This window comes from Anopheles moucheti, chromosome 3, assembly GCF_943734755.1.
Source record: "Anopheles moucheti chromosome 3, idAnoMoucSN_F20_07, whole genome shotgun sequence".
Lineage (NCBI taxonomy): Eukaryota > Metazoa > Arthropoda > Insecta > Diptera > Culicidae > Anopheles > Anopheles moucheti.
The window spans coordinates 31,947,566-31,973,548 of record NC_069141.1 but is presented as its reverse complement, the minus strand read 5'-3'; the positions used below and the strand labels follow the sequence as shown (position 1 = coordinate 31,973,548).

General features: G+C 43.0%; 3 protein-coding genes across 4 annotated transcripts; all 3 read right to left on the bottom strand.

The window, feature by feature from the left end:
- Positions 1–8,121: 8,121 nt before the first annotated feature.
- LOC128304543 (uncharacterized) lies at positions 8,122–9,402 on the bottom strand. Its single transcript, XM_053041735.1, has 4 exons — positions 9,228–9,402; positions 8,887–9,142; positions 8,665–8,795; positions 8,122–8,583 (listed from the first exon to the last, which is right to left on the bottom strand). Exons 1-4 carry the CDS (start codon positions 9,316–9,318, stop codon positions 8,288–8,290), a joined length of 774 nt encoding a protein of 257 aa, XP_052897695.1. The 5' UTR covers positions 9,319–9,402; the 3' UTR covers positions 8,122–8,287.
- A 1,239-nt stretch (positions 9,403–10,641) lies between these two features.
- On the bottom strand, positions 10,642–13,369 carry LOC128303478 (uncharacterized). 2 transcript variants are annotated; one of them, XM_053040443.1, is made up of 4 exons: positions 13,170–13,369; positions 11,382–11,625; positions 11,169–11,299; positions 10,642–11,102 (listed from the first exon to the last, which is right to left on the bottom strand). In XM_053040443.1, the coding sequence occupies exons 1-4, from the start codon at positions 13,252–13,254 to the stop codon at positions 10,798–10,800; spliced, it is 765 nt and encodes a 254-aa protein (XP_052896403.1). In that variant the 5' UTR covers positions 13,255–13,369; the 3' UTR covers positions 10,642–10,797. The 2 variants fall into 2 exon arrangements, with proteins under 2 accessions (XP_052896403.1, XP_052896404.1); XM_053040444.1 differs by lacking the exon at positions 13,170–13,369 and adding an exon at positions 12,041–13,158.
- A 3,465-nt stretch (positions 13,370–16,834) lies between these two features.
- Positions 16,835–20,709, bottom strand: LOC128302117 (protein takeout-like). The gene is made up of 4 exons (XM_053038853.1): positions 20,326–20,709; positions 17,702–17,939; positions 17,498–17,631; positions 16,835–17,426 (listed from the first exon to the last, which is right to left on the bottom strand). Exons 1-4 carry the CDS (start codon positions 20,399–20,401, stop codon positions 17,125–17,127), a joined length of 750 nt encoding a protein of 249 aa, XP_052894813.1. The 5' UTR covers positions 20,402–20,709; the 3' UTR covers positions 16,835–17,124.
- Positions 20,710–25,983: the final 5,274 nt, after the last annotated feature.

Genomic DNA, 25,983 nt, shown 5'->3' with positions numbered 1-25,983 from the left:
ATTGTGCGACACTTTACAACTTAGCACTAAACTTCTGCTCACATCCGCTGCCACACACTTTCTATCCTCCACGAAGGGTGTCTTGCGGGTAATTAAGCCGTTGCGCTTGAAATCGTCGTTAGGCCGCTGGTTTAAGCGGATCACCATCCAACCGCTAGAACGATCGATCAGCTACTGATGATCGGTGAAGACACACTCGTGCGCTTCTAGTCTTTATTACATAAAGAAGCGTGAGGACTTCCTCTGACTAATGCCTCCTGCCTTCGAAAAGGTGCCCCACTCCCTCCCTCCCTCATTTGCTATTCGTTCCGTTCCACCCCCGGGCAGGGAAAACTGATCCAGTCTCTTTTATCACACTGCAATCGGGAGCCTTCGAAGCCGCAATCGACGTACAGTGGGGCGCTCGCTTGTGTTTTATTTACATTTTCACCGCACTCAAGTGCAGCCGTGTTATTCGATGTGTGTTTTTTGCTATTTCCCCAACCCTCTACTTTTTACAACCCCCGCTTGTGGCCAGTACCCCTTTACACGAACCAGCAACACATCAACCCCGTTCAAATCCTTTGTTTCGCCATCGAGTCTGCTACCCGATCCGTTATCACTTTCGTTAGACAAGTGTGCAGCGCGTACAGCGTTTTTTTTTTTGCAACTGCAGTCTCTTCCCCGAAGCTTCCACTATTCTGTCCCGTGACCAGGACACGATCGTGTTAGTGCCCCTAGCTGTCCGAGTCGGGGCCACTGCGTATTCTTCGTTAGTTTTCTTTGCGTCGTTAACTGGATTATCACAGCTGACGTAGCTACCCATGGTGGCGGCGATTTGTTATGACAGTATCGCATAGAGGTGTTTGATGAACCCATTCGAATAGTCGCGTGTGGTAAATGAATGTGCCGTTTAATTAGGTAATTCTTGTCAGATTCTCTTATCAACCATGAAGGAATCCTGCTTCTGTTTAGGTATCCTTTTCTCTTTTTTGCTCTTTGCTAGAAAACTCGGTCGCCATATCAAATCCATCCGATCGGACCGATCAAAACAAACCCCTGCAGTGAAGCGTATCGATCAAACGTGCGCATGCGTCATTCCCGCGATGGGAAGCTGCCCCAGAATGCAAAGACCTTCCGCCCCTTCTGGCGTGCGTGCGTCCGGTCCGGTACGGTTCAAAAGGTGTTGGGGGTCATAAAATGGGTCCCGCACTCAAGTGTGCTTGAGCGGCGCGCCGAAGGATGGTTGCCTCAATTGGCCTCTGAAGATGGTGCGCCACTATGCAGTCGAGAGAAACCGGAAGATGATGGTGGGGGAGCGTGCAAGTGTTTGCAATGAGGTGATAATACGCGACACTTCTTTCGCTGTGTGTTCGCTGCGTGAAGCGGATCGGTATTATGATGATCGACAATAACAACACAAGTGCTGGGAAGGGGAAAAAAAGGAACCCTATAAATAGCTCCCGTTGACCTTCTATCAAACAAGGCATAAGTTTTGCGCTCTAAAGTATGCAATCACTGCAGCACGCTCAAAACAATCGAATGCTTCGCGTAGAACCTTTGGTGTGCTTGTGGATGGTTTTGCTCTTTCACATGAATAACAATGTTTTTTAAATAACAATGTTCAACATAAACCTCAACCACTTCTTTGTGTCCTTCGTCAACGCAATTAGGTGATTGCTACTGGTCTATATTTTAGGATCTTCTATAATTGGTTTTTTGATCTTCATCACACATATACTCTTGGTTCATTGAAGAAATGCATCATCTCTGTACTTTATTTCACCTTTATTTCCTTTAACTTTATTATGTAAACCCATTAAGTATAATAAGTACAACGAAGACCTTCTTTTTCCTTTGTGTAACTGTCAAAATTACTGTGTGTAGTGGCTAAACATGAAAGAGGAATTGGAAAGACATATCTACCTATTGGTTAAAATCATCCTTCTCCACGTTAGCAGCAGATTCTATGTGGCGTAAGTCGTCAAGCCTGCCTTCCAAGAGTTGCAATTCAATGGATAAGAGTCTTGACTGAATGGATATGACAAACTCTTCAATCATTCCTCAAATATTACTAAAATATAAAAATATTATCGCTACAACACATTTAAAATTAAATTAAATTTAAATTTTTAAAGATTTACGTGTATTAGGCTTTGTCGTTCGTGTTTGAAAAGTGTTGGAATTTATACGTTAAGATTAGGAAAGATTTCATGAATTTATGTGTTGTATTTGTTACCCTTTGACAACACTACGAGCTAGCAGTATAAACGGACGCGTCATGACAGATTAGGAACACTAGAGAAATGAAACGAATGAACTACATGTAAAATGAATTTATGGAACGATCGAATAAACAGTTGAAAATTGTAAGCCCGCGAGAAAAGACATACACACCACGGATAAATCACACTATTGGCTACGCCACATCCTAGCATCCTGCCAGTGGAAATTTCTTACAGCCTGTAACTTCTTTATTTCGCGTCCTAGACCCTTCAAAGTTTGACCTGATTTCAATAGAAAACCATACAATTTTCGGACTTTTTTCAAGTTTTTAGGGTCAAAATTTTTACAAAATTATTTTTTCTTTAAACGCCTGTAACTTCTTTATTTCGCGTCCTAGACCCTTCAAAGTTTGACCTGATTTCAATAGAAAACCATACAATTTTCGGACTTTTTTCAAGTTTTTAGGGTCAAAATTTTTACAAAATTATTTTTTCTTTAAACGCCTGTAACTTCTTTATTTCGCGTCCTAGACCCTTCAAAGTTTGACCTGATTTCAATAGAAAACCATACAATTTTCGGACTTTTTTCAAGTTTTTAGGGTCAAATTTTTACAAAATTTTTTTTTTCTTTAATCGCCTGTAACTTCTTTATTTCGCGTCCTAGACCCATCAAAGTTTGACCTGATTTCAATAGAAAACCATACAATTTTCGGACTTTTTTCATGTTTTAGGGTCAAAATTTTTACAAAAATGTTTTTTTTTCTTTAAACGCCTGTAACTTCTTTATTTCGCGTCCTAGACCCTTCAAAGTTTGACCTGATTTCAATAGAAAACCATACAATTTTCGGACTTTTTTCATGTTTTAGGGTCAAAATTTTTACAAAAATGTTTTTTTTTCTTTAAACGCCTGTAACTTCTTTATTTCGCGTCCTAGACCCTTCAAAGTTTGACCTGATTTCAATAGAAAACCATACAATTTTCGGACTTTTTTCAAGTTTTTAGGGTCAAAATTTTTACAAAAATGTTTTTTTTTCTTTAAACGCCTGTAACTTCTTTATTTCGCGTCCTAGACCCTTCAAAGTTTGACCTGATTTCAATAGAAAACCATACAATTTTCGGACTTTTTTCAAGTTTTTAGGGTCAAAATTTTTACAAAATTTTATTTTCTTTAAACGCCTGTAACTTCTTTATTTCGCGTCCTAGACCCTTCAAAGTTTGACCTGATTTCAATAGAAAACCATACAATTTTCGGACTTTTTTCATGTTTTAGGGTCAAAATTTTTACAAAATTTTTTTTTTCTTCAAACGCCTGTAACTTCTTTATTTCGCGTCCTAGACCCTTCAAAGTTTGACCTGATTTCAATAGAAAACCATACAATTTTCGGACTTTTTTCAAGTTTTTAGGGTCAAAATTTTTACAAAAATGTTTTTTTTTCTTTAAACGCCTGTAACTTCTTTATTTCGCGTCCTAGACCCTTCAAAGTTTGACCTGATTTCAATAGAAAACCATACAATTTTCGGACTTTTTTCTAGTTTTTAGGGTCAAAAATTTTACAAATTTTTTTTTTTCTTTAAACGCCTGTAACTTCTTTATTTCGCGTTCTAGACCCATCAAAGTTTGACCTGATTTCAATAGAAAACCATACAATTTTCGGACTTTTTTCATGTTTTAGGGTCAAAATTTTTACAAAAATGTTTTTTTTTCTTTAAACGTTTGTAACTTCTTTATTTCGCGTCCTAGACCCTTCAAAGTTTGACCTGATTTCAATAGAAAACCATACAATTTTCGGACTTTTTTCATGTTTTAGGGTCAAAATTTTTACAAAAATGTTTTTTTTTCTTTAAACGCCTGTAACTTCTTTATTTCGCGTCCTAGACCCTTCAAAGTTTGACCTGATTTCAATAGAAAACCATACAATTTTCGGACTTTTTTCAAGTTTTTAGGGTCAAAATTTTTACAAAATTATTTTTTCTTTAAACGCCTGTAACTTCTTTATTTCGCGTCCTAGACCCTTCAAAGTTTGACCTGATTTCAATAGAAAACCATACAATTTTCGGACTTTTTTCAAGTTTTTAGGGTCAAATTTTTACAAAATTTTTTTTTTCTTTAATCGCCTGTAACTTCTTTATTTCGCGTCCTAGACCCATCAAAGTTTGACCTGATTTCAATAGAAAACCATACAATTTTCGGACTTTTTTCATGTTTTAGGGTCAAAATTTTTACAAAAATGTTTTTTTTTCTTTAAACGCCTGTAACTTCTTTATTTCGCGTCCTAGACCCTTCAAAGTTTGACCTGATTTCAATAGAAAACCATACAATTTTCGGACTTTTTTCTAGTTTTTAGGGTCAAAAATTTTACAAATTTTTTTTTTTCTTTAAACGCCTGTAACTTCTTTATTTCGCGTTCTAGACCCATCAAAGTTTGACCTGATTTCAATAGAAAACCATACAATTTTCGGACTTTTTTCATGTTTTAGGGTCAAAATTTTTACAAAAATGTTTTTTTTTCTTTAAACGCCTGTAACTTCTTTATTTCGCGTCCTAGACCCTTCAAAGTTTGACCTGATTTCAATAGAAAACCATACAATTTTCGGACTTTTTTCATGTTTTAGGGTCAAAATTTTTACAAAAATGTTTTTTTTTTCTTTAAACGCCTGTAACTTCTTTATTTCGCGTCCTAGACCCTTCAAAGTTTGACCTGATTTCAATAGAAAACCATACAATTTTCGGACTTTTTTCAAGTTTTTAGGGTCAAAATTTTTACAAAATTTTTTTTTCTTTAAACGCCTGTAACTTCTTTATTTCGCGTCCTAGACCCTTCAAAGTTTGACCTGATTTCAATAGAAAACCATACAATTTTCGGACTTTTTTCAAGTTTTTAGGGTCAAAATTTTTACAAAAATGTTTTTTTTTCTTTAAACGCCTGTAACTTCTTTATTTCGCGTCCTAGACCCTTCAAAGTTTGACCTGATTTCAATAGAAAACCATACAATTTTCGGACTTTTTTCAAGTTTTTAGGGTCAAAATTTTTACAAAATTTTTTTTTTCTTTAAACGCCTGTAACTTCTTTATTTCGCGTCCTAGACCCTTCAAAGTTTGACCTGATTTCAATAGAAAACCATACAATTTTCGGACTTTTTTCATTTTAGGGTCAAAATTTTTACAAAATTTTTTTTTTCTTTAAACGCCTGTAACTTCTTTATTTCGCGTCCTAGACCCTTCAAAGTTTGACCTGATTTCAATAGAAAACCATACAATTTTCGGACTTTTTTCAAGTTTTTAGGGTCAAATTTTTACAAAATATTTTTTTTCTTTAAACGCCTGTAACTTCTTTATTTCACGTCCTAGACCCTTCAAAGTTTGACCTGATTTCAATAGAAAACCATACAATTTTCGGACTTTTTTCAAGTTTTTAGGGTCAAAATTTTTACAAAATTATTTTTTCTTTAAACGCCTGTAACTTCTTTATTTCGCGTCCTAGACCCATCAAAGTTTGACCTGATTTCAATAGAAAACCATACAATTTTCGGACTTTTTTCATGTTTTAGGGTCAAAATTTTTACAAAAATGTTTTTTTTTCTTTAAACGCCTGTAACTTCTTTATTTCGCGTCCTAGACCCTTCAAAGTTTGACCTGATTTCAATAGAAAACCATACAATTTTCGGATTTTTTTCAAGTTTTTAGGGTCAAAAATTTTACAAATTTTTTTTTTTTTCTTTAAACGCCTGTGTAAGAAATTTCCACTGGCAGGATGCTAGGATGTGGCGTAGCCAATAGTGTGATTTATCCGTGGTGTGTATGTCTTTTCTCGCGGGCTTACAATTTTCAACTGTTTATTCGATCGTTCCATAAATTCATTTTACATGTAGTTCATTCGTTTCATTTCTCTAGTGTTCCTAATCTGTCATGACGCGTCCGTTTATACTGCTAGCTCGTAGTGTTGTCAAAGGGTAACAAATACAACACATAAATTCATGAAATCTTTCCTAATCTTAACGTATAAATTCCAACAAAAAGATTTTAAGGATATTTTTTGTTGAAAATCGCTGTTCTGTTCGTCAGTTTGTCCCGTCATTGAGTTTGGTTGTATAGTCTGGTCACCGTGGTAACAAGATAGGATAGTAAGAATTAAAGCTATTCAGCGGAATTTTACATAACTATTATATTATCGACTACCTTGGTCAAGTAATGTCTCCTGCCCTAACTACCAGACTAGATGTTTGCTTTTAGAACTAGAATCTTTAGATCAAGCACAGTGCACATTCTTCCATAAGACTGTAGGCAACCTATGCTAGATAACTTAATTATATGAATAAACGAACAAGTTAGCTAGGCTCTGCTTGGAGTATTATCAAGCGCCATAGATAGATCCATAAGAAAAGTGTGTTGGATGAAGTAAAAGAATCCTTCATCTCTACGCAATCATTGAAATTCACCGCTCTTTTCATAGTTTCTTTCAAAAACTTTATTCCATAACATTCATTTTTTTGCAATATTACTTGTTTGAAACTTTAACCTTGCCGTCTTGTTTCTATCTCCAAATTCGGCTTAAACATAATTTTGCGCTACTATGACGCTTTCGGAAGTAATCAGGGAAGCAGCGTTAATTGTTTTCCCTCGAAAAAAAAACCCTCGAAAATTGCTAATTGCAGAAGCATTCTGTTCCATGTGTTGCACAGCGTTGGGCGATTGATTTTTGCACAGCTCACCGGTGCAGTGGGATGATTTTAGCTACAGTAGACAGAAAAAAACTCAACCCCTCCACCGTACGGTAGGAGACAATTTGACTAGTTCGTCGACTACCCTATTACCCTATTCGCGGTGCCTCTAATGCGATAATGCTCCCGTACGTCCTGCTGGTGCCTGTATGCTGGAGTGCGCTAGTGTTGGTGTTAATTTGGGCAAATGTTAGACAAATTTAGCATCGAACAAGTTTGGCGCGCGCGTATTTGAAGCAAGTGGACACACAGGTCACCGACCGGCCCATATCATAAATTGCCGTCGAGACGACGATAGACGACAGGAAGATTCATTGAACTGCCGAAAACCCATTGTCCGTACGCTGTCGCTCGCTACCGGCGCACCCCCCAAACACATCGAAAGGTGGGAAATAGTATCCCTCCAACCCAACCCGCTCCACCTTGTCGCTGGGGGTGATTTAAGGTCTCTCCGCTGCATAGAGGGTGTCCGATGAAAGCGACGGCCCATCGTCCAAGCGTCCCGTTTTCGAATGCCCCGAAATCCTCCTTGGAGACGAAGAATGTTGCACTTCTGTGACTTGCAGAACAGCCGCACACTGGTGCAAATGCGCATCGACTTTTGCGCAAGTGTATCAAATCCCGAGCACAACTTGCGAATGCGGGCAGGGTTGAAAGGGAGATGATGGCGGTGTGGCACTGGCGCTTCGATTGGAAAGGCTTTGAACTGCATCAATGCCATTTTGATTGAATTCAATCAAAACTTTCGCGTTCTCCTGCCACCACCGCAGCCAGGCAGCAACAACAGTCAGCACCCACAATCTTTCCGCCAGGGGTTCCTTTTTGTTTCGCTTTGCCGTGGTCGTTGTGTGCAGGGCGTCCACACGCTAAACGGGGTGTCATAATTGATGTACCCAACGCTCATACTTGCCTTCTGCCCGAAAGGGGGTTCGTTCTTTCATTCACGCTTGCGTTCCATACTCCCCAAGCAATGTTGGCCATCCAACAAGCCTGTCGCCCAGTTACTGTTCGATGTCATCTTCTTTTGTGCGAATCGCACCAAAAGTGTGTGGCGGAACGAGCGAGAGATCTGCGAGGAATCGGCGAAAGCGAGCTGGGTGGATTTATAATTCAAAACCACACAAACACATGCACTCGAGCACGACTACAATCACGCATGTTCACACGCATACGAAGACGGGGGGATGTTGTACTCACAATTAAAACATTTATTTCTCCCTCAACACACCACCGTAAGCGCTATAAAAAACAAGGCAAAACAAGGCAAGTCTTGATGTCCCTCCCAATTATATCCCCAAACAGCCACCAACATCACCCGAACCCGAAGTCCCCAATCCGCCCCCAGGCAATCGCCGCAGAATCGGTCAGATGGGGAAGAGTTTGACGAAGGGTGTCACCGCCAGTGCCTCGTTGGCGATGTACGCTATTCGCTTGGCCAACTGCATTCGAAGGTCCTTCCCGATTAGGCGCATAAATTTGGCGGGTGCAACTGACCTGTCCGTTAGATGCCGCTCGTTGTCTAGATGTTCGCTGAGCACGTAGCTACCCATCGAGATCTGGCTGATGCCGACCTGTAGCCGTAGGTACTTGTTGGACGTTGCGTTCGCGTCCGACTTACTGTAGAGCGCACCTTTGGCCACAAAGTTCACCAAAGTGTTGCCTGGTTCCAGAAAAGGGTGATCGGGTGATCAGGTTTTGAGACAAGAACACAACCAAGCAAGTTTGAAGGAGAGATACTTACGGATTGATAGAGTAAGAATGGAGTTCTCTGATACTTGGTGGTCTTGGAATGTTTTCGTGGAGAACATACCCAACATTTCCAGGGCCGGCATGAGTGTCGTCACGTTGAATTCTAGCTTTTCCAGGTCGGTGCTAGAATTGGGAAGGAGAATACCATACACAGTTGGTGTCTTGTTACTGATAGGCACCGCACCGCACTTCTCAAACACAGCGACTCACACACCTCACATCCTGGATGAACGCATTCTTCAGCCCCACGAGATATCGGTTGACGTACACCGCCTTCACCTGCTTCTCCTGGATGATGGTCATGTTGGGCAAATACAGTGGATCGAACGGTGTGATCGAGTGCTTCGGGGAGATCTTCCCGCTGGACATGAAGTTGACAAACTGCTGGATCGCCGTGCTGACACACTCCCGCAACTCGGGCAGATTGCGCTGACACCCGGCCGGACCGCCGCCATCGCCAATTCCTGCCCCTGCACAACAGAGAGCGGGGAGATCTCAGATTATCTTCACCGATAGATCAGCGATCGTTCTGTGCGGGTTTTGTGCACTACTTACTCATCGGTGCGCCACCGACCCCGTCTAACCGGAGGGAAACGGTCGCCGTCAGTAGAAGTAGCGTACAGATGTACTCGACTGCAGACACCATGGTGACGGAGTAGCTTGGACGAGATGCGTTCGAAGTGCGATCTTGCGAGATGTTGACCGCGGAGAGATCGAGGACTGAGCACTACCGCACGCCACGATCGATCGAGCACAAGTGTCGCGACGCTAAAATTTGTTGCGAAAAATTATCATCCACCAGCCACCCATCGCCTCCCCATCGCCATTGCCGAACCCACCCTCGCACACACACACACACACACACACGTTCATACACACCCATTTATGCTCCAGTTTTTTTTTGTTTCGATGTGCTGATCGGCTTTGGTGGGCAGTGTCAGCGTGATCGTGTGACAACAGTGCGCACAGCATACAACCACGACCATGACAGTGCCGCGAGCATTCGAGGAAAGCCGGCAACAGCGAGCGAAAACTCCCGAAACGAAAACAAACGAAACATTCGATCAATTGAAATTCGCGCTGATTTAATTAACTTGTGTTTGACAAATGGCGCCTTTGCGATGTGGAGCCATGCGAGCGGGTCCATCACGGGCTGTCACGGTCGCTGCGAGATAGAGTCGGCGCTGAACCTTCCGTGACATACCCGTGTGTGCCCAATTGGGCCCACGTAATGGCCCTACCCCCCCACCGGCACTGCAGCTACACTTGACACTGCCACACAACCTGTGAAGCACTGCACCGAAGCAACCGATCGATCTTCCGTTTAATGCAATCGATTCACCACCAATCGAGGACACGAATCGAGTTTTGGGTGTTTCTTTTTGTTTTTGGCTACCGGTTTGTGCTGCCGAAACGCAACCAGCCAAACGGTTTACAATCAAAATTCATTGAGAGAATTTGGCTCAATGAAGCCGGGCCCCGTTGGTTGCGGTGTTTGGGGGGGGGGGGTTGCGGGATGGGATGGGAGCAGTGGTGAGCGGTGGAAGATGGCGCGTGCGTTTTCACCCGCATTGTCCCAGGTCATGGTGATGGTGGAAGCCGAGTGCGAAAGAGAACGCGAATATCGCGAATGTGCGTAAGCAAGGTTGTGTGCAAGTGATCGCGTTAAAGTGCGCGATCGAGAGCTGTGCGCAAATGGGATTAAGGATTGTAAGAAGTATTTAAATATATTTAAAATATTTAATTATTAGAAACATCCTTTTTTAAATGTAGTTTAAAACTCTATAAAGTACAGTTTACCGGAAGATGTTCTTGATTTAATTACTTTCACCGCAATAGACGATAGGAATCTTGCTTGCAACTTCACGATCTTGTACTCAAGCTTGCTTAATTTTAGATGCAACATAGCGCGCAACTCGTTCACAATTTCTCAACCGACACACTTCATGCCGACAACTCGTTCGCTTTAATATTCACGTTCGTTTATTATAAAACAAAAATGGTCAACACCGCGACCGGGTAGTTGGCAGCGGCCCACAACCCGCCTACACCTAACCACTAAAGCGTATGTACAAAAACAACGATATCGTCTAGCCTATCACAGGTGCCTGGTGCGCCGGTTTCGCTAGTAGACGGTAGGGAAGAACCGTTCAAACGCTGCCAACCGTAGGATCTCGTTCAGCAGCCGTTGAAACCGATCCTGCAGACTCTGCATCAGATCCCGCTCGACCACGGGCAGTATGTCGCGGCCGCGTATCTGCTCGAACTGGTCGCTAAACTGGCTGTAGTTGCCGCTCATCGTGAACCACCGGAAGCCGACCGTATGGTCCCCGATCTGCTGGCTCCAGTCGGTGACGTTGACCTTCAGATACACCCGACCATCACTGTCGTAGTTGTAGCCCTTCAGTTGCAGTTGAATCGAGGAGTTTCCTGAGAGAAAAGGTGAAATTATTGTGAGTGGTTCCAGGACTTTTAAAGGACATCGAGTGGACTCACGTATCGAGTAGGTCATCTGGGACCATTCGGCGATTTCAGGACGCGCTAAGAGCCGTGCGTGGTATGAACCTCTCGTGTCGATGGCTGAGATGTGGAACTTGAAGTAGAATTCTAGTCGTGTTATATCCGATCTGGGGAAGAAAAAGGAATCCGTAGGTATATTCCCACTCTGCTCTGCTCAGCTAAGTCCACTACGAAGAACTCCGCCATTACCTAACGTCGGTGATGTACATGTTCCGGAAGCCGGTCGTTTCACGGTTGGTAAACGTAGACACTACATCATCATTTTCGATCAGCGTCGCATCGGGCAGTGCAAGCGGATCCAGCGACGACACCGTCGTCCGATCGTTGATCGTCCCGCTGTACATGTAGCTGATGTAGTACTGGATCGCCCGCTCCATGCATTTGTTCAGTGTCGGACTGTTGCGGGAACATCCGGTCGCTTCGTATCCTATTCCTGTGTGTCACACCGAGAACGAGAAAAAGACAAAAAAGGAAATGACACTCAGCCAACTCGGCATGAAGCGTTCGCGAAAATTTTTGCTGACTCCACTGGTAAACGCTACCGCATGTTAGTGTTATATTTTTGGAAACCGAGCAGTCACTTCAGCACAATAAATCATGTTGCCAACCTAACGGATCCCGCGACCGGTGGTGTTAGCTTTATGAAACTGTAAATCTTCACTCATTTTCGTTGCGCTTTTGGGCCATTTCTCGGCCATGCGGTGGAGATCCGCTAATTGAATTAGTTGAGCGGAAAGTAGAACTTCCCCAGCTAGATGTTCTTGGCAGGCGTCGCGCGGCAAACAGATGCCGATTTTTACGGTCGCATTAAAGCGACCAGGTTCAATTAATCGTTCACTTCAATTAACCTTGAGTGGATGGTGATGGTTCTCTTCGCTTGATTAAGATTACCGCACGGTGGATGCTGCTTGTGTTTACTTTTGGATGACATCTTCGTTTGGGGTTGGTTGTAGCTTACTCATTTGAGGCTTATTTCTAGTACAGTGACACTTAGACATTAGACATTAATCTGCGTTGCAATAAGGCTACTGGTCACAAAACCTTCATAAACCGAAGCTTAATATCGTGCGTGTGTCGTCTTCCAACTTCTTATCACAACGGCGCCGGATGTGAATACGTCAGATGTTTTATTTTTGCGTCCACTACTCCAGAGCCTCCATCATCGGCTAATGGTTTGCACGATAAGAATACAAACACGCTGGATATATTTAACTGCGTGGTAGAATGGTACAGCGTCTCGCCATCAATCGTGCTGAACGTTGGTGCAGAATTCTTAAAAGGTCAGCAAGACGACAAGCAAGAATCATGAAGCAGCAGACACCGATACTTCCGTGATGATATCCAGCACGGTGGACGGTGGACACCGTTTTGAGGTATCATCATCTCCTTTCTCTCCTTTTTCAACTCAACTCGAACAGAATTGTTTCAATATGCTGCAGCTGTAAATTGACGGCCTTCACCCGAACAGGTTGCCCCTACCGAACTCCCCATTCCTATGGGAGTGGTTTCGGAATTGTCGGAAATTGCCAACGTGCGTATTCTTCATTTTGCAACGAACTTATCGATATTACTTCGAGCAAAAAAGAGCACTGGCGGTGGTCCATTGTGATCATAAATCCACGTGTTGTTACGGTGACGGCGACGAGATCTTAAGCGCACTGCGAGGCAGGGCGCATTCAGGAAGTACTGTCCAACCAACGGCACCCCCAAGGTCAAGGTGCCCGTCGGTGCGAACTTGTTTAGCGATTAAATTAACACCGCAAGCGTGGCACCACACACGACAACGCGCACTCGTCCACAAACACACACACACGACACGCACCAACCACGCGTACTCCCCGGATAAGTAGGGTCATAACCCTTTTCACACCGTGCGGAGACACAGCTCGGCCCGCTTTGTCTTGGGGGAAATTTGCCAATCTCCGGACGTTGAACGATTCTTCCCTCACTGGTCAGAGGGCGAGTACGGACACTTACGGTTAAAGCTTGCACCAGACACCGGAATTCCACCGGTCACGATCAGTAGTACCGTCAGCGCGAGTACCCAACGGCCGTCGTCCATGGCTTGTTTTTTGTGTGTGATCTTCTTGCGCGGCAGAGGAGATCCTTGAATGTCTCTGCGCCTAGCGCGGTATCTTCGCTATCGTCTATTGTCGGTGTCGGTTCTAACCGCTACTGGAGCGTTCCGCCAACTGCAACAACCCACAAGGGAAAGAGAACTAACGAACCATTCCAGCTCGGAGCAGTGAGCGAGTGAGAGTTGTGAGTTTTGTTGTTAGTTGGCTTTCCAGCGTTTTGGGTTCCTTCCCGTTTCCGCCCCTGCGTTTCCTGCGACGTGATGTTTTCACTTCACCCCCTGCTGGAGGGTTGGTAAATAGCTTCACCCACCCTTACGAGCGCGGGAGAGAAATTGAGCAGAATGCTACAATAAATTCCAAACAAACGCAAAAACCGTTGTTAGAAGAGCGAATGGGAGAGAAAAGGCCTATTTCCTATGCGAATTTGCCACTGCGAAGAGAGAAAGAACAACTTGATCACACGATCGAAGTCGGTCCCGGCAACCCTTCGCTGTGCCAAACTTCCACCATCCGAGCAATCCGGGTGGGAATGTGGGTGGGTGCTTTCTTTCTTCTGCTTTCTGCACCATTTTATTCGCGAGCTGGCACGCGAAAGATGCTGCTGTAATGCACAGAAAACTCTCTTTATCTTTCTCTCCACCGCACGAAACGAATGAGCGAATTCCAACGCAACGAATTCCTCTGCCTGGGACGACACTGGGAAACATGAGTCAGACAGACAAAAAACTCGCTGATAAGCAACGGAACCGGCAAATTCTTCTCCACGCCTTCACACGGTCCAGGCCCCCTCCATCCACCGACAAACCCCCGCCCCTCGCCCCCTCAACAGACTGCTTCGATGGCGACGCGTGGGGTAAATTAAAATTGATGTGCAAATTGTTACGATGACACCCTCCACGGTCCGGAATCGACGAGGGTTGGAAGCGTGCCGCACGAAGACTTTCATTTCCTGACCGCTGGGACCATTCGTGCACTGTTCACCATGGAACAGTTAAGCTCGAGACAATGCCCGAAAGGCCAAAGGCGGCCGATCTAGGGCCATTATCGTGTGTTTCCTTGGGGTGACTTTTAACTTGCATTCGTGTTGGTGGCTGCAATAAGTGCAGTGCAGGCAAAATAGGGAAGGGTACGATAAATTATCGCACAGGGGAAATCTTATCAGTGTGAAGGGCTGGTTGCAGTTCCAATTGGAGAACGTTTTATCAGTTCGAAGAAAGTGTCGACTTCTGGGAAGGTAATGCGGCATGTATCATTCACTCTGGCAGCTCTGGCACGTGACTTAAGGTTTAACACAAAATTAAACGTGAATCAGTGGATTTATTGCGTTTCATAGGTGTTCTGTTACTTATCTTGTTCGCAATATTTATGACTAATGGATAATGTTATCATACACTGAGTAATAATAATGCTGTTGAAGATAAGTTGCAATTTATTATCTGACGAGCGGTTTATTGTTAAAGAGATATACATATCTAACTAGGTTTGTTGAAGGGAATGTAGGCAATTGTAGAGAAATGTCCCTCTCATAACAAATTATTACTCTGCCTTCGAGACTCCAAGATTACTGAGATCACAAGATCCTCAAACATCACATATCCGAATACAAGACAGGTCTAATCACATCAAATATTAGACCAGTGATGTCAAACTCATTTTGGCTTGCGAGCTGGTTTGCTAACAAAAATGATCTTACGGGCCAACTCTAAAAATATCACTTCTCTGTTGCAAAACCTACCTTACTGTTTTCTTTACATGCATCCAGCCTGGCCAATTTTCGTGATTTGAAATAATAGTTACCCATGGCATAATTCATATCCCATTATATTTGTTTATACTAAATATTTATGAAGATAAAACTCTTGCAAAGACATTCAAATTCCAAAAATTTACACGTTAGATACATTTCTATGTTCTAAGTTACTATGTTTCTTAGATACATTCATTACATTGTGAGTAATCATAGGAACAGGTTAGTAAGAAAATTAAATTCAGTCGTATTAAAGTATCAGTAACAGTAAAGAATTTTAAAAATTACATTTTTCCGCATGTAAATGTTTAACATTATAAATTTCCTGATTTTCCTGAAACCTGCTTTCTCTTATATTCGATTAAATTTTGAATATTAGGTTTCATTGCAAGCAACTTTTAATACACTATTGAGATGATTTTGTGATAATTTTGAACGCATTTTGTTTTTATTAATATTCATTAAAATATATAATAATATCCATATAAAATCGATGTTCCTGATATTTCTTTGCGGCCCGCGGGCCGTATGTTTGACATATCTGGATTAGACCGAGTTATCAAAGGCAATGAAGAATCGAAGTGGTTGTTGGTATCATTTCAACTTTTCCAATATCTATTTCAAGGAAACTATTTTGTTTCTATCTAGTATACATCAAACAGAGGCCTCTTTTTGGATTAAACTGAGGTTCTATGCGACTAAGGCGAAGTAGCTAATCTCATGTGAGTACTATAACTGGAAGCACTTGTATTATCTTCGTGACTGACATCAACCTCAGGAGGTCTAGGTCCATTTATGGTTTTCTATGTATTTATATACCCGTAGCAGGATAGTCAGTCCTGCGATTTTGGACTGGTCCTGCCGTGTAAAGACCGGCGTCACTATCAAAATTCCACCCAAGAATTTTAGGTTTTTAAAATTTCTACGCTTATGGAGCACCCCAAGAACTTACCAGGAATTTTCTACCCAATTAACTAATAAACCCATTTTGTACCAATTAAGCTAAGCAATTCCAGCAGAAAGACATAAACTATAGTTGTGTAAAATAATCGGACAATCGGTAATTGTATGCCCGTATGTTAATTATATCATTCTTGCGTGACGTACTTTGCAATCGTCCGAAACCGATCGGCAGAGAAATGTCTAGAAGTGTGGACAAGCCGCAGGTTTGTCAAAGGCCACCAGACACAGTACAATGCTCCACTCTCCAATGACGCAGGTTCGCGCATGATTCATATTGCCTTTATGTTCTAGCGCAATTGAATCGCTCGCTACCGTATGATATACATGAACGGGCAACACGTACAAACCACTCTCCCTGCACGAGTGAGAAATTCTCATGCCTCAACAACGCACCCTCGAGCGCGAATCGAGTGCGTATAATGTAAGGGGATAACTGAGCATTATTATGATGTTTTTTTTTTCGCTTTCCTTTTGTTGCCCAACAACGATCTGTTCAATGAATACGAACCGGCGATCGAGTGGCGCTAAGTGGTCTCGGAAACTTGTAAGCACAGCGCATCCCTTTCAGGCCTGCCGGTACGGTCGGGGCGTTGATGGTATTGCGTCTTGGAAAATTCTTACCATCTCGTCTATTCGGAGATGGCGCCATTGATGAATCGAAGCTGTTTGCTACGTCATCGCACCCGGGTTAACGAAGATTATGCGGAAGTTTCGAGTGGTTTATGAGAAAATCGGCCTCTGCCAACCATCAACTGAACCGCACTGGGGTGATGAGAAGATTGCTTGTCAGCTGGGTGGAGAGGTATTTTCGGACATTAACTTGATTGCAGATCAAGTTGACACAGATCACCAGCTACAGTTACTTCCGCTTCCAAGCAGTTGTGTGCTCGATGAAGCGCATTTCCACGATACTAAGTTTATTGCAAAAAAACAACCATTTTGAACCCCCGGCCCGGGTTGGAGTACCGCTCACGGTATTGGACATGCTGTGCTACAGTGCTACGAAGGTACATCACTAATGCTACACGAACGAATGCGCACCGCGCATCAGTTTGTCATCTCTTGGAGGTGACATATGAAACGACCCGTGCACACCCTAAATCACAGATCATCACTCACTCACGTCTGTAAGGCAGAGCCCGCCTTACGCCGGGAAGATCTCGTCGAATGTGGCCTGCTGCATGATCTCGTTGGCCGTTGTCTTGAAGGTGTCCGAAAGGCTGCGCTCCAGTCCGGGTGTCAGCTCGTCCAGGAAGAGTCGCGAGTTCTCGTTGATGAACTGGTTGCCGGCTTGACTGAGGACGGGATCGCCACGGAAGAGGTCCTTCATGTCGAAACGGCCCTTCTCGATCTGGATGCGCACCAGCAGCTTCTTCACGCCCACATACTCCTTACCGTCCTTGGTGTACTTCTCGCACATCAGCTTCACACGCGCCTGATTATTTTCTGTAATTGGACAGTGTGAACGATGAACCAGGAACGGTGAATGGTGATCATGCAAAGACTCGACAACATACCGATAATTCCGGTAAGTTCACCAACGCCAGCAATGTTCAGCAGTAGCAGCTTGATCTTAAGGTCATACTTTCCCTTGAAGGACAGCTTCGGTAGGAAGATGTTAAAGTCGAAGATCAGCTTTTCCATGTTTACCCTGCAAATTGGTACGAAATGTAAGCAGCAATCCCATCTCACGTCCCACCAGACCAATTGACTCCACTTACTTCAAGTTGTCGATCTTGAACTTGCTCGGCCCGGACACGAGCAGTTCGCTGAAGGTGGCCTTAAACTCTGCCCCGCGGTCCATGTTGACAGTGGACAGGGCGAGCGGTTCCAGCGGGGGAATTCGGAACTCATCGGAAATTTTGCCCGTCGCCAGCCGCGGCCGCAGATCGTTCACGGACTCGATGATACAACGGTTAAGGTCGGGATCGTTCCTCGAGCATACTTTAATGGCGGACGCTAGAAGGTGTAGAAAGAGAAGATGTGTGCATTAGTTGCAATGTGATGAAAGGAAGCACGAGCACAGGGTGCTCCTACGTGAACAACTTCAAACGTTGAACCATCAATGTCAAGCATCAATGCCGATCCCTCTAAGGTCTGAATCGAAGAGGGTCCAATCGTGGCGCGAACCTGGTGGGAATATTAAATAGCCGACATTGCTAGAAGGTTCTCCCGGTTGGACGGCAGCTTGTTGAAGAGCAGTGGTGACATAAGCGTGTATGTGCGTGATTCGAAAATCAACAACCACCGAACCAGAAACATCTCCGAATGGGCAGTGTTTAGTGGAACTCGACTCAACAGACACCTTAACCGTAGACACACGTGCCTCACCGGCAAGGTTACGAGGATGGATAAAAATTATTGTGTCTATTCGTGGGTAACCTTCGCCGGGCCAGTTCCCGATAACAGACCCCCCTGTTATCCGGAATCACACAGTTCACGTCTGTTAATCGGTCAACAATTAGACGCCCTCAATTAATCAGCTGACGTTTACTACACCGAGCAATAAACTGGTCGTAGGCAGCAAAATACTACTGCTGAGGTCACATGTCCTCGCTGGTCGACCAGTTACGTTACGCGATGGTTAATAACGGTCCAGCAGCTCTGCTTCGGGTTGTTTACGAGGATACCGAGCTCGATCTCGCGGGATGGTAGGATTCCGTTACCGAACACCCGGCTATGATTATCGCGAACTAGTTCTGTATACGTTCATACAAAACAAACACAACCTTTCAACCTCTGCCTCCGGGGAGATTATAGTGCACTCTTAGTGTCAACCAGCAGTGCGACAAAGTTTCCGCCTCGGTTCCGCCGAGGTCGAATGTCACGTTTTCGGGAAGGTATGCGCGTGCAGCCACTTAAAGTCGATATATTCCCACCGTCACATTTAAGGATGCTGGAATGCAGTAGGCTATGATTTGTGAACAACGGCGCAGAATGGGGAGGCAGATTTTTTTTTGTGACGGCAACTGCGCTACCATATCATTCTGGAATTATCAGTTTGATTGCGCATTCATGTTCACGTGCGTAATGCTCGGGCGATGCAATAAAAAAATATGCCCGATCATGTAAATATGTGTGGCTCTGGCGTGCAGTACTTTAATTTGGAGGCGATATTGATTATATAGAATGGTTGTTTATATATGTGAATTTGGGGTTTTAAATAATTTTTTAAGGATTGTTTAACTGATCTATCTACTCTGATTCTTGTTATGGTCAATGTCCAATTTTAAGCTTGTTAGTTCAACGTGAAAGGAGCATGATTTCGGTGCTATTTTAAATTTTCTAATGTCGTCGAAACTGTACGTTCGTTTCTTTCCCTTCATTGAAATCTCCTTCAGTAAAGAAAAATATCTCAAAACTGACAGGTTTACTGATACCAGGAGAAAATCATTTGAACGATAGAAAGGAGGCACCATACTTCTTTTTGGTAGTGAACATCCTTGCATGCATGTTAGTTGAGATAATGATAGATGATCTTCTGCGATTGACTATCAATAATATCACATCTTCATGAAATAACGGTAAAACTATTAGAATAATAAATAGTTCTTAAGGATGTGTTTTAGTTCTTCAATGAGAAATCCTATTAGAATAAGAAAGTGGTTAGGAATGCTTTCGACTTCATTGGTCTTTTAGAACCAAAATGACGCCCTCTGCTAACTCAACCTTGCTGTTTGTCTATTTCTGCGCCTGATGTACTTTTTCTAGGTGAACTAAATGACATAACACTACGTTACTAATCTTCGAAGTCTATCTAATCCGTTTCATAGAAATGATTTAAATTGTTCCATTTTCAATTAAGCGATTACATTTTTTTACTAGAATTGTAATTCAACTAATCATCTAGCTAAGATGATGTAAAACATTGCCAACACCAACGCCCTTTCGCGCCAGAATCGATACGATCGTCATTCTAGTAAAATCGCTTCTCCCCCGTACGATCGTATCGTTTGCAATCGCTAAATTATAATGCATTCCCATTCCTTTCTCAGCTGCTTCCCGGCTGCCTTATGCCATACATTTCAATTCGTTCCTCCCGTACGCGTGTATGAGTGGCTTTTTTTTAGGAATTGAAGTTGCACACATTCCCAACACACCGGGCAAAAGCAATGTGGGGCGCGAAGGAAATTAAAGGTGGAAATATTTCCGCTCTAATACCACCGATTTAACGGAAACGGAGATCGTGGGAAATGATTGGTAAAGAAAATGGAACTATTTCCCTCGTCTTCGCCCCGGGAGCGTCTTCGAAAGATAATGACATTAATTGTAGCTTCTAGCGCCCGGTTACGTCGTTACTGTAACAGAATGGATTGCATAACACAAACCGTTTGTGGGCACTTACGGACAGCGGCGAAACTTCCCGCGATGCAAACGAGCACGGTTAAGGCGATCCGTACCATTTTCGTCGTTTGCAGCATAATTCCAAACACGCCTCGATCGATGAATTTCACTTTCACTCGCTTTACTCTCAAAACACACGTACGTACGCACACTTCACAAAAAAAATTTCCTGGCTGTAACCTGACCGTGACCGTGAACTTGCGCGTAACGAGCCAAGCTTTCGTTGCACCGAACGGTTTTCCGATTCCGATTCCTCCTTTCTCGCGGTGTGCTAAAAGAACGGGGCAACCACACTCTCACTTTTCTTTTCCTGGCTTGCAGTGCCTATGGCAGTTTAGTTGCAGAAGCAAATAAACAACAGTCCACCGGTTGCGGAAGAACGAGAGAGTGGGTTCTGGGCTGCGAAATCGAACGCACAACGAACGCTACTATAGCCGATGATCGACTGGTGGCTGCCTTTTATAGATGACGATCGTGCATGCGGCGACGCGTCTCGGGTACGCAAAAACTCACACACTCGCGTACAATTGACGAAGACACACGCCCGGCGGGGTGTTCCGGGCTGCCTTCCTCCTTGTGTTCCAGGGGTAGGTCAACAAGTGGTTAAGCCTCGCACGCGGGCCAGTTCCGGGGCGCGCAAAACTCTGTGGAAGCAAAAATAAAACAGAACGGCACAGCCCAATGTTCTCGGCAGAAAGGTGATCTTCAATTCGTTCTGGAGGCGTTATTATATCGCTTTCAGGATGAAAAGTGATAATCGCTAAAAAGTTGTCTTTAACTACGGAGGGGTGCCTCAAAGAATGAACGACATCGATGACACCATAGTATAAATATCTAATACGATGTGTTGGTTTTGGTAGAGTGACCATGCTGATTTGGCGAGAAAACAGTGTTTTTTTTTATTTATTTAAATGCTGCGTCTGCTGGAGTTAAACAAAAGTCACCGAAGAGTGGATGCGTGTTGGGTGCGAAGCAATTATTTAAAAGCCAAACAATAGTGTGCTTGACCGGACGGTAGCAATGTCGGGAAGGAATTTGATTACATGGAATCACCTTGGAAATACGGCAAATTCTTTCCGGCAAATGAACGACTTTCTACATGGTAAATGGGATTTATCCGACTTTGCAGGATTTTTGCAACATAAATCCCCACGTAGAAATACTAGCAGGTCGTGCTGTACCAAAGGCCGGATAGACTTGAATACTTTCAAATTGACAACTCGCTAACGGGTTTTTTCCATTTGTTTGTATAGTCCTATGTGTATTGATCGTGTGACTGTCACAACTGTGACTGAAAACAATGAATATGGTAAAGATTAGCAAGTAAATAAAAACATTAAGATGGAATTGTAAAAAATAACATTTGAGTAAGCATCTCGGTGATCCCTTCCTTCCATTTAATGCCATCCATCAAGGACTATTCCAGCTGTCAACTCAAAGGCTCTTAATCTGGGAATTAATTCTTGACGGAGCCGTGCCTTCTCAGGGCATTTTCAAGGCCATCCGACAAGTCCCGACAAACAAGACCGCAAAGCATGTAGCATGGGCTGCGAAGAAGGAGTAAGTAATTTCTATTAGGCCAGGAGCAAAGGAGCTTCATTTAGAAAGCACATTTAAGTAGCTATGAAAGCTTATCATCTAACACAGCTGTGTGATCGATAAGGCTTAGAATGTTCACACGCGGAAGAAATAAAGTTTCGTGTCTTTCCTTTCGTTACAATCTCCATAAGTTGAGATCTTTCTTTTCAAATTGCAACAGACAAACTGTTGATAGAGTTTACACAAATACCGAAAAAAATCTGTTCCATTTTCTCACAATATTGAAAATAGAACGGCTTAAACTTATAAGATATTCTAGACGTTAGTGGAAATGGCTGACTATCCTTACTGATATTTTCATCTGTTGCGCTTATACTTTAGCTGATTTACTGTATACTACTCCATTGGTACCATAAATGGTTAAAAATTTTAAAGATAACTCGTATAGAAGCGACAATAATAATGTTTACTGAACAAAAAGGTGACGATAAATTGTTGTAACACATTTTTTTTTTAAATAGTCCTTATTCATACTTTTATTTCAATTCTAACAAATAATTTTAACTTTATAATACTGCTGCACCATAGTGTCTTAGCAAAGACACAAACCACTGCAAGATGTAAGCGCATTGCATACAATCAGGCTAATATGTGGAATGGAACGCGGTAAAAAACTACGCGGGGGGGGGGGGTCAGTACCAGCGTTTGGATTTGTTACATAGGGGGGAGGGGGGAGAGGGGGGTTTAACGTTTTGTTACGTAACATACAATAAGATTATACTTAGATTCCCGCTTCATAGTGTATTTATGAAAAAATTAACTTACTTAAGGGATTTTTATACAAACTAGTTAAGGCCCGGTAGAACCTACCGGATGCCCGGAAACTCTGGGATACATTTCAACTCTAACATACAACCTAAAGGATCTATGCAAATTGTAGGGTGCAAATGTTACCTTGTGGTATAACTGTTGGCTGGCCGAATCTACAATTTTCGGTTAAAACGATTTTCTCGTAGTATAGATCATTCGTTAGGATGAATATCAGATGGAGATCAGCACACATTTCTTACCGTGTTGATCGGGTTTTTTGTGAGCTCGGGCGACTTAGGATTGCAGTTGAAAGTAATGAAGAGATTCGTTTTCCCGAAGGTCAACGCATCCTTATGCATTGTGCTCGGTTGTAACGGGTCATTAACAACAAAGGATGGATTTAAAGTAACACCGTATTCCCGTGGATTGAATAGTTCGACAATGGATTGTGCTGTTGCTGATTTGTAGCGTTGTTGCTGCTAATATTTTCATGTACACTCTGCAATTCCCCAAATGATGGTCTGAATGGGGCCAGACGTTGAACGGATGCTGGTCAGCAGCCTCATCCCATAACTCCAGAAGGAACACTTTTGCACGAAGCTGTTAAGAATTGTTGTTTTACTTGTAGCAAAATTGCAGCTAGTTCTTGGCTCCCATCCTCTCCCATGTATTCTATACATCTGTGAGTGGTGACTATCACGATCTACTCCATTTGTGATATAGCTGTTCAACTTTTCCAGGTTGTGAATGATTTAATAGTATGATTAGATGAAGCTCTAAAGTGCAAGGAACAGATTAATAGGGTAATGAGCTGAGCAAAGATGATCCAATCCAATGTCGTTAGCGGAACGATATGCACGATCCCTTGAGTTAACGTTCCCTGTACTGTTCCTGGGTGAGGCCAATAGTCGAAAGCGCCAGCCTGATTTGAGCCCCTGGCTTTAGCACTGATATGGTCAGAATTGAAAAAGTTAAGAGACGGTTCACATGGATTTTAGTAGCATGAATGTACCAATACCTGAATACAATGTACGCTGCCAATTGTCACATCGTGAGGAGCATAAATCTTGCTACCCTGAAGCAGGTGTCTTATCTATCGCCAATCTTCGATTATGAGAGCAATAAGAAATTTCAATGCCATGTCCAATGTGTTCGATTACAATATATCCTTACAAATTCTCTGTAATCGTCTCATTAATGTGAACCCGTTATAATCCATTCTTCCTATTGCTTGTCGTTTATTTAATCCCTCTTTTCTGTTACATTACCGTGTCGTGATTGTTTATAAGTTAGGTTAAGGTTAGTTTTAGCTATAAGAAACTCTTGGCTTAGTCCTGATGGCGAACAATTTCCTTTGAATTTATCAAAATCTGAACCTAAATTGCTCTGCAAGACGCTACCCAACCCGTAGGCTGTAAGTTACAATGCACCTTTTCGCGTCAGCTCATCCTCCAAGACCCAATCGCAAGGTATCGTAGATTTGACTTTGTTCAATTGATTCGCGTCAATTGCTCGTTGACATATTTCTACGCCGTCAGTAAGCACACCGGTGCATTTTGTCTTTCCAGCAAGAGACCTGCTACCTTCATCAACATCGATCTCTCTGGATTTGATAATCAAAAACCACACCGTCTTGGCAATGGTGTCATCAGAGGGAACGGGATCGAATGGTGGTCCGTGTAGACGTGTTCTAATTTTGCCACGCCAAGCTAACCACTTGATCGCACAGTTGCAGTTGCGCTGTGAGCTTAATAGTTGTAATTCCGTGTGTGTTTGGTCCGTATGGTAGTTTACGGTCGAAAAAGCGTACTATGCCGCTACCATGCCAAGCAATGAGCGTCCAAATCCCTCGAACCGTGGTCTCCATTTGTCCGGATTATATAGTGACAACAGATGCTGATGGGAACCAACAACACACAACTCGATTTCGGCAGAGTGCGGTGTTGATTTAAGCTCTTCTTGCATTGTTCTGAGATGTGTACGGCAGGCTGTCGCACGGCATAAGACAAAATTATTACTTTATATGTAATTTTATTGGTCTAAATAAAAAAAACGATTTAAAAAATTCAAATACACACACAGGTACAATCCAAACAGTCTATGAAAGCCTATTTTACATGACCAAACATCTCATATCATGTCCTTTTCTGTGGGGTTGATTAATGTTTTTTTCCTGTCGAATAAGACAATACCCACGCACGTTTGCAAGAAGGGAACATAAATAAGGATGTTCTGCAGAATAAAACTAAGAAAGGCGTAAGATGAAACGTTGTTTCAAAATGGTCCTGTTGCAATTGATGAAGTAAATTTGATGAGCGTGCTATCGGAGGCATACTTACGCTTTACATAGAACTGATCTCCCAAAACGATATAAGTGAGTGGATTGGACCTCTCCAACTATTAGCGATACATTCTGTACGTTTAGTGTAGTTTTTCATAAATGAATACTCGATCTGGATCTCCTGTGGTAGATTGTCCCTCCTCCTGGCGCATAAAAGAAGACACTCAAGCGCAAATGTCGTAGGAAGTGAGGGGCTTTTCTGAGAGCGGGTTTCATTTTTGTTATCCAATAAAATAGCGCAAATATTGTAGTGAGCTTTCTCACATGTATACGCGCTTTTGCTATGGTAGCTTTTTCCTCCTTTAGGCGAATAAAAAATGAACACACTCACGTGCACAGGCACGCGCACCCCAGGAAAGTGTTGCGGGGTCGTAGGGATCGTTTGATACTGTCTTTTCTGTGTGTAGATTTCTGTTTTGTAATGTAATCCATTAAAATAGCGCAAATAATCATATAGTAATTTACACATACATACCCGCGTGTGTTTGCTTTGTGTCCTGGCGAAAAAAAGAAGACACAAATACGTACAAACACATACGACCATTTGCATGGGAGAGATTATGTAATAAACCATTTAAATAATGCAAATAATAAAGTAAGTTGCACTATTGTTTGACAAAACATTGCATTGATTGGAAATCATCTGACTGCGCGCATAGTTTAGCACAAAGGTAGCGATGCGAGAGCGAACGGGAACGCAAGCACGCGGCTTCGCCAGAGAGAGAACAAAAAGTGAGAGCGATCTGTTCGGATCACGCTTTGCGCTTATCGCTTCGCTCGCTCGCACGCTCATGCAGTGGTGGTATCCATGCATAGAGAGACGGTCGGGTGAAGCACCACTGTTCGTGTATGTGCTAAGTTTCTCTCGCCGCTCTCTCGCGGTACGATCACGCTATGCGCTCATCGCTTCGCTCGCTTCGCTCGCTTCGCTCGCCTGACCTGACGCGGCAAGCGTTACAACGAACGAAA